The sequence below is a fragment of the Ranitomeya imitator genome, chromosome 2 (assembly GCF_032444005.1).
Source record: "Ranitomeya imitator isolate aRanImi1 chromosome 2, aRanImi1.pri, whole genome shotgun sequence".
Classification (NCBI taxonomy): domain Eukaryota; kingdom Metazoa; phylum Chordata; class Amphibia; order Anura; family Dendrobatidae; genus Ranitomeya; species Ranitomeya imitator.
In genome coordinates, this window is record NC_091283.1 from 406,214,685 (window position 1) to 406,233,382 (window position 18,698).

An 18,698-nucleotide genomic window follows, 5' to 3' on the forward strand; every position below is an offset into this window, starting at 1 on the left:
CGCCTCTCCATTATTAATCTGGCTTAATGTCCCCTTACAATAGCAAGGTGACATTAACCCTTCATGACCCCATATCCCACCTCTACACGGGAATGGGAAGAGAGTGGCCAAGTGCCAGAATAGGCGCATCTTCCAGATGTGCCTTTTCTGGGGTGGCTGGGGGCAGATGTTTTTAGCCAGGGGGGGCCAATAACAGTGGACCCTCTCCAGGCTATTAATATCTGCCCTCAGTCACTGGCTTTACCATTCTGGCGCAGAAAATTGCGCGGGAGCCCGCGCCAATTTTTTCCGCAATTTAACCCTTTAATTTAATAGCTAGACAGCCCAAATTTTGCACATACACACTACTAACATTAGTAGTGTGGAATATGCAAAAAAAGGGATATGAGATGGTTTACTGTATGTAATCCATGTCTCATATCATGTCGGGTTTGAGAAGGAGATAGGAAAAGCCGGCAATTGAATTACTGGCTTGTAAGCTATCTAGTGCTGTATGAAATATTAATATATATATACACATATGTGTCTCACTGATATATATATATATATATATATATATATATACCCCTATACTATGTGTAGACATTTATCTTAGCTATTCTATTCTAACCTGTCAGTGTGATTTTACTGTACACCGCACTGAATTGCGCAAAAATTGTGCAATACGGTGACAAACGCAGCATGCTGCGATTTTCTACGGCTGTAGAAGACCGTATAATACGGATCAGTAAAATACAGCAGATAGGAGCAGGGGCATAGAGAATAATTGTACTGTATGCAATCCGTATTTTCTGCACCTCTCATACGTCCGTAAAACTCGCTAGTGTGACGCCGGCCTAAGGGTTCAGTAATAATAGAGGGTGTCAGTATTTCATATTTAGGGTCTGGCGGCATCTCAGGTACATAAAGGTGGGGTGTGGATACTTGACGTTACCTCTTGATTCACTTGCTTGGCGGGGATGCCCTTTATTATGGCAAATACTTTCAGATTTTCTTTTACTGTTAAAGGGTCGAACTTCACATCAATCTGCGGGCAGAAGCCAAGTCTCTTCTTTATCTCTTCCACGTGCTCCATATGTGATATACTGTAGTTATACACAGAGACTGAACCTGGAGAGGGATTCAAAGTAACATCATCTGCACAGGAGCTGTTTACTAAAAATTGTGAATTATTGTTCTTGACTTTTTTTTTAAGGTTTGAATGCAGTTGAGTGCTTAAAATATTCACAAAAGTCTACACACCCTTTAAACCCTTGTTGACTCAAGACTTTCTGGTATGTCCTATATCTGATGGGGTTATGAAATGGGCTCAGGAACTAAACTCTCGCTTCGAAAGACAGGTGCCAGCTAGCACCGATCATTGCTGTTCAACCACTTAAATGTCTCTGTCAATCGTTGACTGCAGCATTAAACGGAGCGATCACATCATGTGACTGTTCCGGCACCCATCAAGTCAAGGGGTTGAGGTGCAGATGGGGGTCAACCTGCTAAAGGCATCAGCATCATCGTTCTACTCCATGAATCCACGCAATAGGCTGGAACTCATAGGAGATCAGAGCAAGAAGTGAAATGATCACAGGTTTAAGTCCCTATTAGGCCGGGATCACACATACGCGAGATACGGCTGAGTCTCGCAAGTGAAAACCCAGCTCTGGCGCCGGCACTACGGAGCGGAGCGTGCAGCTCCATGTATTGCTGTGCGGCTGCACGCTCCGCTCTGGAGTGCCGGCACTAGAGCTTGGTTTTCACCTGGGAGACTCGGCCGTATCTCGCGTATGTGTGATCCCGGCCTTAAAGTGAGAAAAAAAAACTGAGTTTCAATCGTTCCCTTATAATATATATATCTAATATATAATTGCCTAGAATACTACTTCCTGCAATTTGTGCCAACTTCCGTGGCTTTGTCCGGAGCTAATGTCCGGAGCTAATGTCCGGAGATAAGTGACGTCAACAGTGTCCAGTGTCTGATTGGTTGCCGCCTGCTGCGAGCGACCAATCAGAAACGTGCCGTACTGTGACACACTCCGCCCGCCATTTTGGTGTGATTTTTGAATTTTTACCTCACAGCAAGTTTCATGGCAGCTTAAATATAGTAGCGCCGATACTCACTGAAGCCGCATGGCGCATCACCTGTTAGCGCCGCCAGCCGAAGCACCGCTGCCATCCGGAACCGGAAACACGCGGGCCCCACGTGATCCGGCACCACCTGACAGCGGGCGTCGGCAAGGACAGGCCACAGATGAGCGCCTGCGCACCAGCGAGTACCGGACACCCATACAGCAAAAAATAGGCACCATTATTACTGAGGGCAAACATAAGGGCACAACAAAATAAAACAAGACATACTCATAATACCATCCCTCGGACATATGGAGCGCTCCTGGCCAGCCAGCGTCCAAAGAGTGACGCAAAAATAAATATATAACGCTGCGATCAGCAATTCCCCACAGGATATGTAATGACTGCACATCAAAGGACAACTGGCCAGACCAGAGCGCCGCATGTAGACCGATGATAACAGATAGAAAATAATAATACAAATACAAACAATACAGGACATCTGTGCAAAACATATATATGTGGGTGGATCGAACAAATACCCATATACAAAATATACATCACATATATGTTGACAAAAAATAATAAAAAATAAAATGAAAAATGAAAATAATAAAAAGAAAATAATAATCTAATATATAATTGCCTAGAATACTACTTCCTGCAATTTGTGCCAACTTCCGTGGCTTTGTCCGGAGCTAATGTCCGGAGCTAATGTCCGGAGCTAATGTCCGGAGATAAGTGACGTCAACAGTGTCCAGTGTCTGCTGCGAGCGACCAATCAGAAACGTGCCGTACTGTGACACACTCCGCCCACCATTTTGGTGTGATTTTTGAATTTTTACCTCACAGCAAGTTTCTACTGCGTGGAGGCGGGCCCAGTGACGTTGCTCTTCAAGCTCTTGACGAATTTCGTCAAAAAAATGATAATACCATTTACCAAAACTATATATATTTAGTTGTGAAGTGGTTCAGTGACATTTTCACACCAATTTTGAACTTTTGTTTGGTGTTTTCTCCATATACTGCCTATTATTTTTGTTCTTTCTTACTATTATTTATTAATTGTATTATTCTTACATTTGAATAAATAAAGTATATATGGATTCTAGACTCCCGATTCTTTAGAATCGGGCTGCCATCTAGTATATATATATATATATATATATATATATATATATATATATATATATATATATATAGGCAAAAATTGGAACAGCATCTACAGAATACCTGATAAAGTGCAAAGCTTCCCCAGTCAGTAGTCCAATGACTTCCAGCGATATGAAGAAAAAAGAGAAGCAGCACAAAAAAAAAATAAAGAAAAATGTGGACTTTATTGCCTGGATGGCGTGGCGACGTTTCGGATACAAGATCCTTTTTCAAGCAGTGAACACATGGGTGAAACAGTCATTTATACAAAACCCATAACAATCTCATTATAAAATCCATTATGTGCAATATCATAAATATACGAGAATTACATTAAACAACAGTCCATGAAAAAGTGACTCCATATACAGAGGGATACTTTCATAAAATCCGTACTCAGTGTACATCAAACACTAATGTGACACGTGATATATCATAAAATATCCTAATGATCAATTGCTAATCAAGTAAAGTCAAATTATCTCAGGTGTGTCCATCCCATACGCTCCGATCGGATAAGTTATATGTATATATTACCTAAGATCTGCACGCCACGGCTCTCGACAAAAGGACAAACCCCTGTTCAGAACCGATACCTGATCTTTAGAAAGTATTTTGTTCGAGATGTTAACAATCAAGCCTGATCCCTGCTCCTCGTTGCCATCTGTTTTTCCACTGGTGACTTGTTTTTCCCTTTTTTCTCTTTTTTGCTGTCTCCGGTGCTTTTTTCCTCCTCTCTTTCTGCCGTTTTGGGCTTCTCTTTTGTAGACTCTAAACCTGGAAAACTCATGGTTAAAAAACAGGGCATTATCACCGCATTTATACGAAGAATCCCTATATGGGAAAAAAACTTTTTTTTCTCCAATTTCCTGTATTGTCCTTCTGCCAGTTATAAATATTTCCTTCCTTATAATCGTCCATATCACGGTTCCACTTCCTTCGTTTAACATCCTCCAGCTCCAACCGCAATTTATCAAACTTAATTTTTAAATTTTCCTTCCAGCTATTCCATTCGTCTTCCTTCATAAGGCATTTTATCTCTGATTCCAAAGCAGGTGTTTCAAGGTTGTTTTTCGAGATTAAAGTTTTGAGCAATTTGGGTCTAGTATGGCCATAATACGTTTGGCCCGTGAATATGAGTCCGTTTCTACTTGTTATGGTTAGATATTTTAATAATGTAGAGTTCTAATAGCTGTGGAGCCGGTGTTCCCTGTGGGCGAAGTTTTCCCTTTCCAAAGATGGCGGCCGGACCTTCGGCGCTGCTTTGCGCAGCTGCGAGCTGTGGCATTATGGGCTTCCTTTGGCTCTGACGTCACGGACATGCGCAGTGTGCGCGGGTGGACGCCGAGAGCCGTGGCGTGCAGATCTTAGGTAATATATACATATAACTTATCCGATCGGAGCGTATGGGATGGACACACCTGAGATAATTTGACTTTACTTGATTAGCAATTGATCATTAGGATATTTTATGATATATCACTTGTCACATTAGTGTTTGATGTACACTGAGTACGGATTTTATGAAAGTATCCCTCTGTATATGGAGTCACTTTTTCATGGACTGTTGTTTAATGTAATTCTCGTATATTTATGATATTGCACATAATGGATTTTATAATGAGATTGTTATGGGTTTTGTATAAATGACTGTTTCACCCATGTGTTCACTGCTTGAAAAAGGATCTTGTATCCGAAACGTCGCCACGCCATCCAGGCAATAAAGTCCACATTTTTCTTTATTTTTTTTTGTGCTGCTTCTCTTTTTTCTTCATATATATATATATATATATATATAATTGTCTAAGGGTCACTTACGTCTGTCTGTCCTTCTGTCACGGTTATTCGTTCGCTGATTGGTCTCGGCAGCTGCCTGTCATGGCTGCCGCGACCAATCAGCGACGGGCACAGTCCGATGTGACCGCGACGTCATCATAGGTCCTGCTCACACCAGCCCTGGCACCGGAAGCTGCCACTTGCAATGGAGCGGTCCCGGGAGCGTGGCGAGGAGCGGTAAAGGCGGCGGATGGTGAGTATAGCAGGACTTCCAACGGCCCTTCAGAAGGTGAGTATATGTTTTTGTTTTTTTTTAAGTCTCTATACTACGTGGCTCTGTGCTGGGCAATATACTACGTGACTGGGCAATATACTACGTGACTGGGCAATATACTACGTCGCTGGGCAATATACTACGTCGCTGGGCAATATACTACGTGACTGGGCAATATACAACGTGACTGGGCAATGGTGGGGTGGTGGGGGAGAAGGCAATGATGGAGGTGGGGGAGAATGCAATGATGGTGGTGGTGGAAAGGGCAATAATGGGGCTGGTGGGGGAGGAGGAAATGATTGAGGTGGTAAAAAGGGCAATGATGGTAGTGGTAGGGGAGAAAGCAATGATGGAGGTGGTGGAAAAGGCAATGATGGGGTGGTGGGGGAAAGCAATGATGGAGGTGGTGGAAAGAACAATGATGGGGTAGTGGAGGAGAATGCATTGATGGTGGTGGTGAAGACATTGATGGTGGTGGTGCAAAGGGCAGTAATTGGGTGGTGGGGGAAGAGGAAATGATGGAGGTGATGGAAAGGGCAATGATGGGAGTGGTAGGGGAAAAAAACAATGATGGGTTGGTGGGGACGAGTTAATGATGGAGGTGGTGGAATGGGCAATGTTATGGGGTGGTGGGGGAGAAAGCAATGATAGTGGTGGTGGAGAAGGCAATGATGGAGGTGGTGAAGAGGGCAATGATGGGGTGGGGAGAGGACAATAATGGGATGCAGGGAAGGGGACAATGAGAGGTGTGGGGGATTGGAATGGGAGGAAGGGGGACTTAAAATGTACTTAGGAACAGGGGGAGGTGGAAGAAGACATTATTATTGCTTATTATGTCTAACACAGTCCCTTAGTATATAGTGTACTCACTTATTATGTACTAGATGGTGGCCCGATTCTAACGCATTGGGTATTCTAGAATATGCATATCCATGTAGTATATTGCACAGCCCACGTAGTATATTGCCCAGCCACATAGTATATTGCCGCTTTATATAACGCAGCCCACGCGCTATATAACACTGCCCACGTAGCATATAGCAGTGTGGGCACATATCCGTGTTAAAAAAAGATAATTAAAATAAAAAATAGTTATGTACTCACCCGCGGGGATCCAGCGAAGCTGTCCCTATGCGCGCAGCTTCCGCCATCTTCTGTTCCCAGGATGCATTGCGAAATTACCCAGATGACTTAGCGGTCTCGCGAGACCGCTAAGTCTTCTGGGTAATTTCGCAAAGCATCTCTGGGAACGGAAGATGGCGGCAGCCGCGAGCGCATCTTCGGACTACAGAAGATAAGCATAGCAGGTTTTTTGTTTTTTTTAATTATTTTTAACATTAGATGTTTTTACTATTGATGCTGCATAGGCAGCATCAATAGTAAAACCTTGGTCACACAGGGTTAATAGCAGCGGTTACAGAGTGCGGTACCCGTGGCCTTTACCGCTGGCATTAACCCTGTGTGAGCGGTAAGTGGAGGGGAGTATGTGGGCGCCGGGCACTGACTGCAGGGGAGTAGGGAGGGACTAATCGGACTGTGCCCGTCGCGTCAGCGATGCGGGATTTCCGTGACGGAAGTTGCCGACAGACAGAAAGACAGACAGATGGAAGTACCCCTTAGACAATTATATATATATATATACTGTAGATATGTACTAGATGGTAGCCTGATTCTAATGCATCAGGTATTCTAGAATATGTATGTAGTTTATTTATGAAGATTTTAGAATACATTGAATACACAGGATTCGGCCTGCCGCAACCAATTAGTGAAGCGTGGTTCAAATCCCGCGTCAATTCGCGGCCGGGCTGCGCCTGTCGCTGATTGTTCGTGGCCGGCCACGTAGTATATAACACAGCCATGTAGTATATAACAGCCCACGTAGTAAATAGCAGCCACGTAGTATATAACAGCCCACGTAGTAAATAGCAGCCATGTAGTATATAGCACAGCCATGTGGTACATAGCACAGCCACATGGTATATAGCACAGCCACGTAGTATATAGCACAGCCACGTAGTATATAACAAAGCCACGTAGTATATAACACAGCCACATAGTATATAGCACAGTCCACGGAGTGTATAACAGCCCACATAGCATATAACACAGCCACGTAGTATATAACAGCCCATGCACGCAGTATATAACACAGGCCACGTAGTGTATAACACAGGCCACATAGTGTATAACACAGGCCACGGGAGTAAGGAGCGGCCATTTTTCTGCCAGACTGTGCCCGTTGCTGATTGGTCGTGGCTGTTTTGCCGCGACCAATCAGCGACTTGGATTTCCATGACAGACAGGCCGCGACCAATGAATATCTGTGACAGAAAGACAGACAGACAGAAGGATAGACAGAAAGACGGAAGTGACCCTTATACAATTATATAGTAGTTATATATACATATTCAATACTGTTACAGTCATAAAAGTCTGATGTATAAAAATCTTAAATTAAGCTGAACGGTAAATGCTGTGATGAGAAAAATAATTGAAATGCCAAAATTGCTGTTTTTTGGTCACCGCACCTGTCTCAAAAATGCAATTTTGAGAGTTTTTTATGATTTCATTTAATTTTTCAGTAAAGTAAAACTACATCTTGTCCTGGAAAAAAATAAAAATTGGCTATGTCGATGGGAAGATAAACAAGTTATGCCATAAAAAGGGATGGAAAAAAAAAATAAAGTGCAAAAATGAAAAATCACATGGTCATGAAGGGTTAATGATATTTATTGACATTACAATGACATCTTACCGCCAGTCGCTGGGCACATCCCACTTAAAATATTTAGTAGTGTTGTTTTTCCTGCCCCGCTGTGTCCAAGCAAAGCCGTAATTTGCCCTTCATATATATTTAAGTTTAAACCTGCGAGAGAAAAAAAAAATTAAGTTTAATGACTGTCTAATAATTCAGCGCATTTTCAACCCTCGATGCCAAATTAAAGGAATTTCCCTGCACAAATCCACAGCTGTCATAACTAATTGGCCCCGATTCAACATTTTAAGTCACTTTTATTTTTTTGTCTTGTGGTTTTCTTCATTGATGATTTTTGCACCAAATTCTTGAAAATGGCAAACAGGGGCCATGAATTTTACATAAATTCAAAAGCTCTTTTTGTCTTTGAAGATTTTTGAGACTTTTTATAAGTGACAAAAATTTCTGGAATCCAAGGATTGGGGGAGGACTAGAGAACATTTGCAACAAATTTAGTGACTTGCAAGTGATGAGTCAAACAAAAACATCTGGAAACCCTAAAGTTTTGGAAGTTTTCTTGCAAAATCTTCACAGGAGCATAAAAAAGGAATATTGCATTGCAGTACTTACAGTGCAGAAAAAGAAACAATAAATAAACTTGCCTCTCAAAGCTTCAACCTTTTTATTCGAGTCGATGAATGTCTTCCTAACCTCATGTATCCTAGAAGAAAAATTAACGGTTTTAAGTTTTTAAAATTTTTAGAATTAACTCTTCAGTGAAAGTTCAGTAACTTTTGCAAAAGTTTTTTTTTTTTTAGGGAAAATCAAAAAAGCTGCAGCCTTACTGTTTTGTAAAGATTTTAATGTTCTTCAAAACCACACTCCCCCCATCCATGTCTGTATGGCTCTTGCGCACTGGGCACAGTCATGGGGAACAGAAAAGGGCCTTCCCCAAATTTTTCCCACTAAACTAGAAGCTACCGCTGTCTAAAATGTCTTGAATTATTGAATTAAGATAGAGACATGTGATCCATCACTTCACAAAACACGTTTCCTTCAGAATCCAGTGGTGACGGCTTTACACCACTCCATCTGACGCTCAGCATTGTGCTTGGTGATGTAAGGCTGCATGAAGCTGCTCGGACATGAAGCTCCTGGCAGGGGCATGGTGTTTGTGCTGATATTAATACCAAAGTAGGTCTCATCTCTGCAGTTATGGAGTCAGCAGAGCATTGCGACTTTAATGTCCTCTGCTCCTCAGCACTTGTCCCCCCGTCTGTAACGTTGCTGCGGTTCCTTTCGATTCTCAATAATATCACTCACAGGTGATGGGGAAGATTTAGGAGGGAAGAAATGTGATGAACTGACTGGTTACACAGATGGCTCCTAGTGAGCTCTGCACCACCAGCCATTCTGTCATATGTTATGGCATGGCGGGTGACCGAATGGTATTCCCTAGGGGCAAGGGGCTGGATATTATACACCGGGAGGCCAGATGTTATACACCCGGGGGGAGGTACCTGATGTTATACACTGGGGGGGCAAGAGGTCGGAAATTTATACACTGAAGGGACGAGGGACCGGATATTATGCGCCAGCAGTGAGGGGCCTGATGTTATACGCCGGGCGAGAGGCCTCAATTTATACACTGAAGGGGTGAGGGACTGGATATTATACGCCAGGGGTGAGGAGCCTGATATTATACACCTGGGACAATGGAACTGAATGAAATAGTGGGATTGAATGATTAAGATGTGTGTCCTAATACTTTTCTCCATATAGTGTAGACATCTTAGATTTAATTATGTAATCCTCATCAGAGTCCTCACAATGCACTGCAAAATAAAGTCTAAATTCTCAATTTTAGGAGGGGTCAATGATTTTCTTCCCCTTCTTACAATCGCGGATTCCCTATTTCTTAGTTTCTTGTGCCAGTATTCATACCAGAATTGAAGATAGCGAGAGTGGATCGGACCGACCTGAGCAGGCACCTCTTTACAAGATGGAGCAGAAGAAGAACCTCGCCGTCTTTACCTTACAGCCTCTTTGCCCAGTAATTCTGTAGAGACTTTTTCTACGTATTCCCCTGCCGGCATATCGTTGCCTCCATCCTCCTCTGTTTTTAGAGGGGTCGGGTTCCGTTTTGACCAGAATGAAGATCTCAGGAAGAATAACGGCTCGTACTTCCTGCCATGTTTATCTAGTGGGCATAATACTGATGTCAGTACTTATATGTAAAGCAAGGACCACAAGTCGTACACAATACATATACATTTTGGAGGATCAGCTGAGAATCATACACACATTATAAAATAAGCTGTTAGACCAAGAATGTGCTGATACCTCATATCTCTGGGAAGTGTCAAGGTGGCCATATACTTTTGATTGTCATTCGCTATTCCTCGCATCTTCCATGCACTCTCCACTCGGTCGAGCAAACTTGTTCTTAATGGCAGTAATCCGGTACTTGTGGAAATTCATTTTTCCAAAAACAAAAGATTGGGCATGCTGAAGGACAACATGCCCGATCCTCCTTTTCCTCGACATCAGCCATTGTGCAAAGAGTCACCAAAACTCAAAACATGTTAGATGGAGGACCAGTCCTGCCCAAATCAGCGGGTGCCTTTGCATATGGTCACCTTAAGTGAAGACTGGATGGTGGTAATGTCTGAAACTATATAGGATGGCGGAAATGTCTGTTCTCATATTGGATGGTGGAAATTTATGATACCATATTGGATGATGGAATTCTGAACTAGGGATCACTAATGATTAATGTCTATGCTTTCCTGACACCATACTGATGGTTGCTTTTCTCATACCATATTGATGGTTCCTCGGTAGAGGGATGATACTTGACAGCTTACAAATTAGTGGGGATACTGATATCATGCCTACATCTGCATGTCTTTGCCACGTATTGATATCAATAATACCCCCTCATGGTTGTGTACAATATAGGAACAAATATTTTATGTATTCCATGTTTGGGATCCCTAATAGAAGGGCTCAGATCTCTTACCACATACAGGGAAAATATTATAGATCTACAGTGTACACTGTATCTCTGAAATTTCCATCTATATATGACATTGTTTACATCCTCAAGATTCCTATGGAACCAGGTTGCTCTTTCAAGGATACCGAATAGACTTGGTTTGGGACCTTCATGAACATACATTTTAATGTTTTCCCACTCTCTATCTGTTTTGTGTCTACAATTTGAGCTAGGGTGTAATAGGGTGAGTAGGGACACCGACGTTGAGCCGGGGCGCCACGAGGTACAAATTAGGGTGCCAACCTCCGCTGTAAAGAAGGGAGACAATCTAGGGAGAGGTAGGGACCTATTAGGGCTACACACAGTTGTGCTCAAAAGTTTACATATCACAACAGAATTTTTGCTTTCTTGGCCTTTTTACAGAGAGTATGAATGATAACACCAAAACTTTTTCTCCACTCATGGTTAGTGGTTGGGTGAAGCCATTTATGGTCAAACTACTGTGTTTTCTCATTTTATAATCATAATGACAACCCAAAATATCCAAATGACCCTGATCAAAAGTTCACATACCCTGGTGATTTTGGCCTGATAACATGCACAGAAGTTGACACAAATGGATTTGAATGGCTACTAAAGGTAACATCCTCACCTGTGACCTGTTTGCTTGTAATCAGTGTGTGTGCATAAAAGCTGAGTGAGTTTCTGGGATCCAGACAGACTCTTGCATCTTTCATCCAGCCACTGACGTTTCTGGATTGTGAGTCATGGGGAAAGCAAAAGAATTGTTAACGGATCTACGGGAAAAGGTAGTTGAACTGTATAAAACTGGAAAGGGATACAAAAAGATATCCAAGGAATTGATAATGCCAGTTAGCAGAGTTCAAACTGGGATTAACAAATGGAAAATCAGGGGCTCTATAAAAACAAAACCACGGTCAGGTGACCAACAAAAATGTCATCCACAACTGCCTAGAAAATTCAAGATGCACAATAAGGAGGCACTTGAAGAAAAATGGGCTGCACGGTCGAGTCGCCAGAAGAAAGCCGTTACTGCGCAAATGTCACAAATTATCTCACCTACAATACGTAAAACAACACAGAGACAAGCCTCAAAACTTCTGGAACAAGGTAATTTAGAGTGATGAGACCAAAATTGAACTGTTTGGCCACAACCATAAACGTTACATTTGGAGAGAGGTCAACAAGGCCTATGATGAAAGGAACACCATTCCTACTTTAAAGCAAGGAGGTGGATCACTGATGTTTTGAGGATGTGTGAGCTACAAAGGCACAGGAAACTTGGTCAATATTGAAGGAAAGGTGAATGCAGCACGTTATCAGCAAATACTGGAGGCAAATTTGCAATCATCATCTAGGAAGCTGCGCATGGGATTTACTTGGACGTTCCAACATGACAAGGATCCAAAACACAAGGCCAAGTCGACCTGTCGTTGGCTACAGCAGAACAAAGTGAAGGTTCTGGAGTGGCCATCTCAGTCTCCTGACCTCAATATCATTGAGCCACTCTGGGGAAATCTCAAGTGCAGAGTTCATGCTAGACAGCCCATGAATTTACAGGAACTGGAGGCATTTTGCCAAGAATAGTAGGCAGCTTTAAAATCTGAGAAAATAAAGAACCTCATCCACAACTACCACAAAAGACTAGAAGCTGTCATTGATGTTAGAGGAAGCAATACACGGTATTAAGAATTCAGGTATGTGAACTTTTGATCAGGGTCAATTAGATGTTTTGGGTTGTCCTTATGATTTAAAAAGAGAAAACACAGTAGCTTGACAATAAATGGCTTCTCCCAACCACTAACCATGAGTGGAGAAAACATTTTGGTGTTATCATTCACATTCTCTGGAAAAAAAAGCCAAGAAAGCAAAAATTCTGCCGTGGTTTGTAAACTTTTGAGCACAACTGTATTTACGTCCTGAAAATATTTGGGTGATCCCAGACACCGCTCAAACACCCCAGTTTATTTGCCTGTATTTGTGCTGTGGGTTATTAGTCCTTAATGTTTTTAGGAAAAGAAATTCAAGTCAATTTTTAGGGGTCAATCTTTTCCTGTTGGTGTAAATGAGATAGGAATACCCCTCTAATGCTCTGCTTTTTGTGTAAATCGTCTCATGTACACATCACATTATTTACCGGCTAAAATCTTCTCGAAATACAGTGTCATCATCATGTAGAAAAAAGCATCCACAATGAGAACGATGCAGCTGAACAGGATGTGAGAGGAATTGTCCATCATGTTGGAGAAGTGGGCACCTCGAAAATCACGTTCCAAATATACAGTCTGAAAAAAAAAGCAAAATCCATAACAGACAATGACAAGTGGCAGCACAGGAGCGGGCTGAACACCAGTGGCGTTCATCTGATTATGGTGAATTGCTCCTAATGGTAGATGAAGTCAGCTACAATTGTATTACTTAAATCTCCTGTGATCAATTTTGATTGATGATTATTTAAGCTCCAAGTGTTCAATATTCTACAGTGCCACCCCAGGAGAAATGAAGAATTACACACTTTGTAAGGAAATCCCACTCGTTTTTTTACATAAAATTAGTTATCATACAGGTAGACATCGCTTAGAAATTATGTCATTCACACTATCACTGACTTCTCATAAAAGCTTTAAGTCCCCTTAATGAATGCTTTGCTCATAGAAATCATGTGAAGTCAGTATTTAATACAAATGATAATAAAGGAAACTCTAAGCTGAGGGTCTCGGTAGATTACCTGTGTAATCCCAACTGAGAAGGCAAATGTCGGGAAGATGCTTAGGAGCACCTCCATAGATTTGGGGAGATCTTTCATTAGAAGGAGGAGGCTGAGGACAGATTGGAGGAAGGTGATGAAGAACCCTGCGATGGCCGTAGCTCGAGGACTCTTGATAAGAGCGATCAGCATGAAGGTGAAACACATCTGTATAAAAATGAAAATACTGTCAGTGACATAAGTTATGTCAGTATTAAGGGCCGTGCTGCCCATCTGGCAATTCTGGCAAATCCTATTTGACCCAGTGCTGGAGGTGAGCTGCATTGGGTCCTCAGTATGTGGATACTGTTAAAAACTGTGGTAGATTAGAGAGACATCAGGATCACATAGTGGCCGTCATGCAGTGCAATGAGGTCACCTCTTCATGCTGCCTAGACCAACACACAGACTGCAGAAAGGTCGAAGAGGCATTCACCACTTATCATGGGAGAAGAGTGAGGAAAGTATTTATTTTCTTTGATTTTATTTCCTGAGTACAGAAGGACGCTATTACTATGAAGAGGCACAGTGAAAGGCACTAAAACTGTCATGCAGCTACAGTGCAGTACAGTGCAACCTCCACCAGGGGGAGCTTGATAGCGAGGCAAGACTGCACACACTGAGCAGCAGAACAGACGCCACCAAGTGGCGAGAGAGTGGTCAGAAAAGCCGAGTCAGTGCACAAGATAGCACGACAGTACAAAAGGATTTAGACAGAATGGATAGTCAGGACGTAGCAAGAGATCAGTAAACCAGGATGGGCAAAATACAGTACAAAATAGGGACAAACCAAAACTGAGTCAATAGCCAAGCCAGGAGGTCAGAAACGGAGAATCAAGCAGATCAACAGACAAACAGAGAAACACTGGGAAAGGGCAGACGGAAGGAGATAACAGACACAGGACAAGTCAGGGTTTACAGCAGGACAAATCAAGGGCTTCCAGAGTCAGGTTCACACGTCGAAGGCAGAACTATAGCTGACACCACCCTCAGGATACCTGGGAGCTAAATAGCAAACCTGAGCCCAGAATGAGGCAGAGCAAAATTAACCCTTGACATGATCCGCCCGGAGAAAGAGCAGACAGGACTAAACTCTGGAATGGATCATGACAAAAACTACATGGAGGGGCAGAGGAGGCACTACTAGTATATAGAGGCAGAGAGAGAGGGGTGCTATTAATATATGGAGGCACAAAGGGGGCACTAATAATACATGAAGGCACAAAGAGGGGCACTATTACTATGTGGAGGGACAGATGAGGTCAGTTCTCTGGAGGCACAAAAGCACTCCTATGGAAGCATAAAGGGGGCATTATTACTATATGGAGGCATGGGGGCACTATTTCTATATGGCGGCACAGGTGGCTCACTATTACTAAACAAAGGCATAGATGGGGCACTATTACTATGTGGAGGCACAGATGGGTCACTATTACCATATGGAGGCACAGATGGGGCACTATTACTATATGGAGCAACACAGAGTGGGGTGGGCGCTGTTACTATATGGAGGCACAGAGGGGGCACAATTACTATATGAACGCACAATGGGAGTTTTGCAATTGTGGAAGCATAAGAAGGACACTATTGCTATATGGCGGCAAAGCAGGGGCATTATCACAGTGTATAGACAAAAGGTGTAATTATTACAGCTTATATCGCTCCCCCTAATGGTGACTGAAGTTGATCTAAACTCTATCATTTACATCTTTGGTTGTTTGGAGAGGAGGTATGTATCACAAAAAAACATGCTCCAATCCCTACCAAAGGTAAATTATGAAATTGCTAAGTACAGAATCTTGGACCTAAAATCTCTGTTGAAAGTATACATTGTTCCAGACCCTAGTAATTAATAATTAGTAGAATGATAATACCTACCGATGATAAACCATACAGGAAAAACAAGAGCATGATCACGCCATAGGAGCTTTGCAAAAACAGAAAATCTTGTGTGAGCAGAGTCATCAGATTGGCAATGATGAACAGGTAGATGGTGTACATTATGGCCCAGGATAACCTAAAGGTGAAGAGCAATAAATGCAATGAACTAACACTTGCCATGTTAAAGAAACCTACATTTCCCTTTAAAGGGGTATTCTGTTATGCCTTTAAGGAGAATAATGTTTGACAGCTCACCAGAAAGCAAGGTTTCTCAGCCTCATCATGTCCATGATCTCTTTCATCTCACGCCGCTCCCTTGAAACGTACAGAGACAGGAGATACATCACACACACGAAGCTCAAGTTTATGAAGAGCAGGAAGGATCCGATGTGCAGATTGTTTCGCCACATTTGAGTTGGAGACAGCATTTTGGTTACCCTGATGGAAGCCATATTTTTCCATACAGAATGATTGGTGGTCATCTGTAAATCATAAAATTGGTTGTGGCGATATTAATATGGAGTAATATAGCAGTTAAAAATTACCTCTTTTAAAAGTTCTGAGACCACCTGAGATCAGAGATGATCGTCGTAGAAAGCCAAGTGTTAGGGCAGCGCCGGCACCCCTGCTTGTGTCCTCTCCCTCTCCCCCTGCAGAGATGACGCCATATTCACTTACCCATCTGATCTCCCACGGCATCTGTCTGCTCCCAGGACCTGCGCACAGCACGCAGATCTCCTGGGAGTATGCTTAGGGCACGTGCGGCTCCCTTACTCTAAAAGGGCCACCGCACGTGCTGCTAAAAACGATACCAGCCAATAGCTGAGAGACATCTGGTATATATGGCACCCTCCCCTAATGGGAGGTGCCTTAGCAACTTTAGTCAATCCGTGTATATCCTGCCAGCTAATTGTTAGGTCCTCGTACTCATGCTCTCTGTCCCGCTTGCCTGATCCGGTCTTCCCTGTCTGCACCTGTTCCAATCTGTCCTGTTGAACCCATACCAATATCCATCCTGCCTGTGCCTAGTCCTGCTCCTTATCTGCCCGAACCTGCCCCTGCATACCTGCACCTGTGATTCCGTACTTGTGGCTGATGTGTGTTCCTGTACCTGTCCTGCCTGTGTCTGATTCATCATCTGCCTACCAGCCTTATCTCTCCTGTTTAACCAGTTCCTGGCCGATTCTTCTCCAGTGTCCATCCTGGAGTAGCACCAGGAGTTGATCTGGACCCAAGTCTAACCCCACCAGTTACACCCCTCCAGAATCTCCCCGGACCATGGTACACCAAGTCTAAGTCTGGCCTAACAGCTGCCACTGGAGATGAAATACAGTATTACATGGTGGACAAAACAAATTGCCATCTGTGTCATACATGAACCTGCCAGAAAACGTGGACACTGATAGGCTATGCTCACATGTTGCCTATATGCTCCATTTTTTGCTGCTTTTGTTCTGAAAATTTTAAACTGCATTTTACAGTACCAGCAAAAACTATGAGATTTCATAAATCTCATGCACATACATTGTTTTTTTTCTTGACTGAATTGGAAAACTGATGCGTTTTTGAAAACTGCAGCATGTCACTTCTTTCAGTGTTTTTTCACCCACAGAAAGCAATGAGTAAGTGCAAAAACGTAGTAAAAACGCAGGTGTCAGGTTTTCCTTTGTTTTTAATGAAAAAAAAAAAAGCAGAAAGAGCAGTATGTGAAACCCATTTATTTATGATGTTCCCATAATGTCTTGGTCTCCTCACCTGAGAATGGCAGCTAGGATTAGTGCAGTTTAGTGAAGTGTGAAAAGTAAGCATTAGCTGACAAAGGTGTGCAGTGAAATTGAACAATACCTGATCAACTCAAGGACTGACCAAAGTGTAAAAGTAAACAGTGTCCTAAGAACTCTGCAAACTATTCCCATCTACTTCACCTCTCCCTGCTCTTATATTTGTACTTGTGTATCTTTTCATGAACACTTACAAACTTTTTTGTTCAGCATAGTCACTATTTTATCAGACAAAAAATTTTTTTCCACTAAATAATTTGATCAATTTGCCCTTTTTTTTCCAAAAATGTTTTTATGGTTTCACATATGTCTTGCATTGGTGAACTGTGTTCATGCTTCTGTGGTGGAAGCAAATACGAACTTTGGGATCCTGAAAAATGCAGCAAAACATGCTTTTTGAAACCAGCTTCTTTAGTGCCAAGAGAGCAGATTTGCTTGCAGAAAAAAACTTAAATTTTGCAACTTTTTAAAGAGTCACAATCAATGAATTAGCCGAAAACATCACCCAAATTGATAAACATTGAAAAACAAACAGGCTAAAACAAATAAAAAGATGTAAATGGAAAAAGAAGTAAAAGGTGCAACTGAAAAAAGGTGAAAACAATAAAAACGTGCGAAAATAAAGGCCCAATGAGACAAAGCGTCCCAGGAACATGTTTACGTGGACTTGGGCATAATATATCAGCCCGAGATACAGGGAAAGTCAGAAATAAAACATACTGTTAAAGCAACCCAAAACCTTCTAAAAAACAACAAACAAACTCCACTCACTTCAATGATGGAGGAGTCGATACTTGCTTGCAGTGAGATGAATCCGCTTTTCCAATACTGAAAGGGAACGCAGTACTCTGACTCTGGTGTATCACAGAATCCTGCAAAAAGAAAGTAGCTGTCCATCACTGAAAAAAACAGACCTGACTGGATTGCCAAATGAGAAACTGAGGCCCTGATTAATGACTAATCAATGAATGATTCCTTTACCCATGCGTGAGAGGTATTCATTGGGAAGGACGATATCAGCCATGTTGTATCTGATATGATAGCGGAATGAGTCCTGGAAGATAACGGCCACCGTCAGGTTCCTGCTTATGGCATCCAGTAATTCGCTTTCATCTTCAAATTCTACAAAATTCTCTGCTGAAAGAAAGAAAGAAACAAACAAAAAGGCTGATATGAAACAAAAGGTCAGGAAGGACCCTGTGACTACCACTGTCCACCATAACCTAATCCTGCAATCATTGGGGCACTAAATGTTTCTACTGTATACGTACTGTGTAATCTGGAAATATATTTAACATGTCATTGTGCATTCA

At 42.3% G+C, this 18,698-nt stretch overlaps 1 protein-coding gene across 2 annotated transcripts in view; it reads right to left on the reverse strand.

The window, feature by feature from the left end:
- The window catches only part of LOC138664204 (ABC-type organic anion transporter ABCA8-like), a 141,097-nt gene that overhangs the window by 92,721 nt on the left and 29,678 nt on the right, over positions 1–18,698 (reverse strand). Inside the window, exons 4-13 of one of the 2 annotated variants that reach the window (XM_069750698.1) lie at positions 18,367–18,522; positions 18,157–18,257; positions 15,860–16,086; positions 15,602–15,740; positions 13,706–13,891; positions 13,115–13,262; positions 9,993–10,158; positions 8,621–8,679; positions 8,019–8,129; positions 935–1,110 (exon numbers count right to left, since the gene is read on the reverse strand). In XM_069750698.1, coding sequence (XP_069606799.1) covers positions 935–1,110; positions 8,019–8,129; positions 8,621–8,679; positions 9,993–10,158; positions 13,115–13,262; positions 13,706–13,891; positions 15,602–15,740; positions 15,860–16,086; positions 18,157–18,257; positions 18,367–18,522 — 1,469 coding nt within the window. The remainder of the gene's footprint in view (positions 1–934; positions 1,111–8,018; positions 8,130–8,620; positions 8,680–9,992; positions 10,159–13,114; positions 13,263–13,705; positions 13,892–15,601; positions 15,741–15,859; positions 16,087–18,156; positions 18,258–18,366; positions 18,523–18,698) is intronic. The other variant, XM_069750699.1, reaches the window with a different exon arrangement.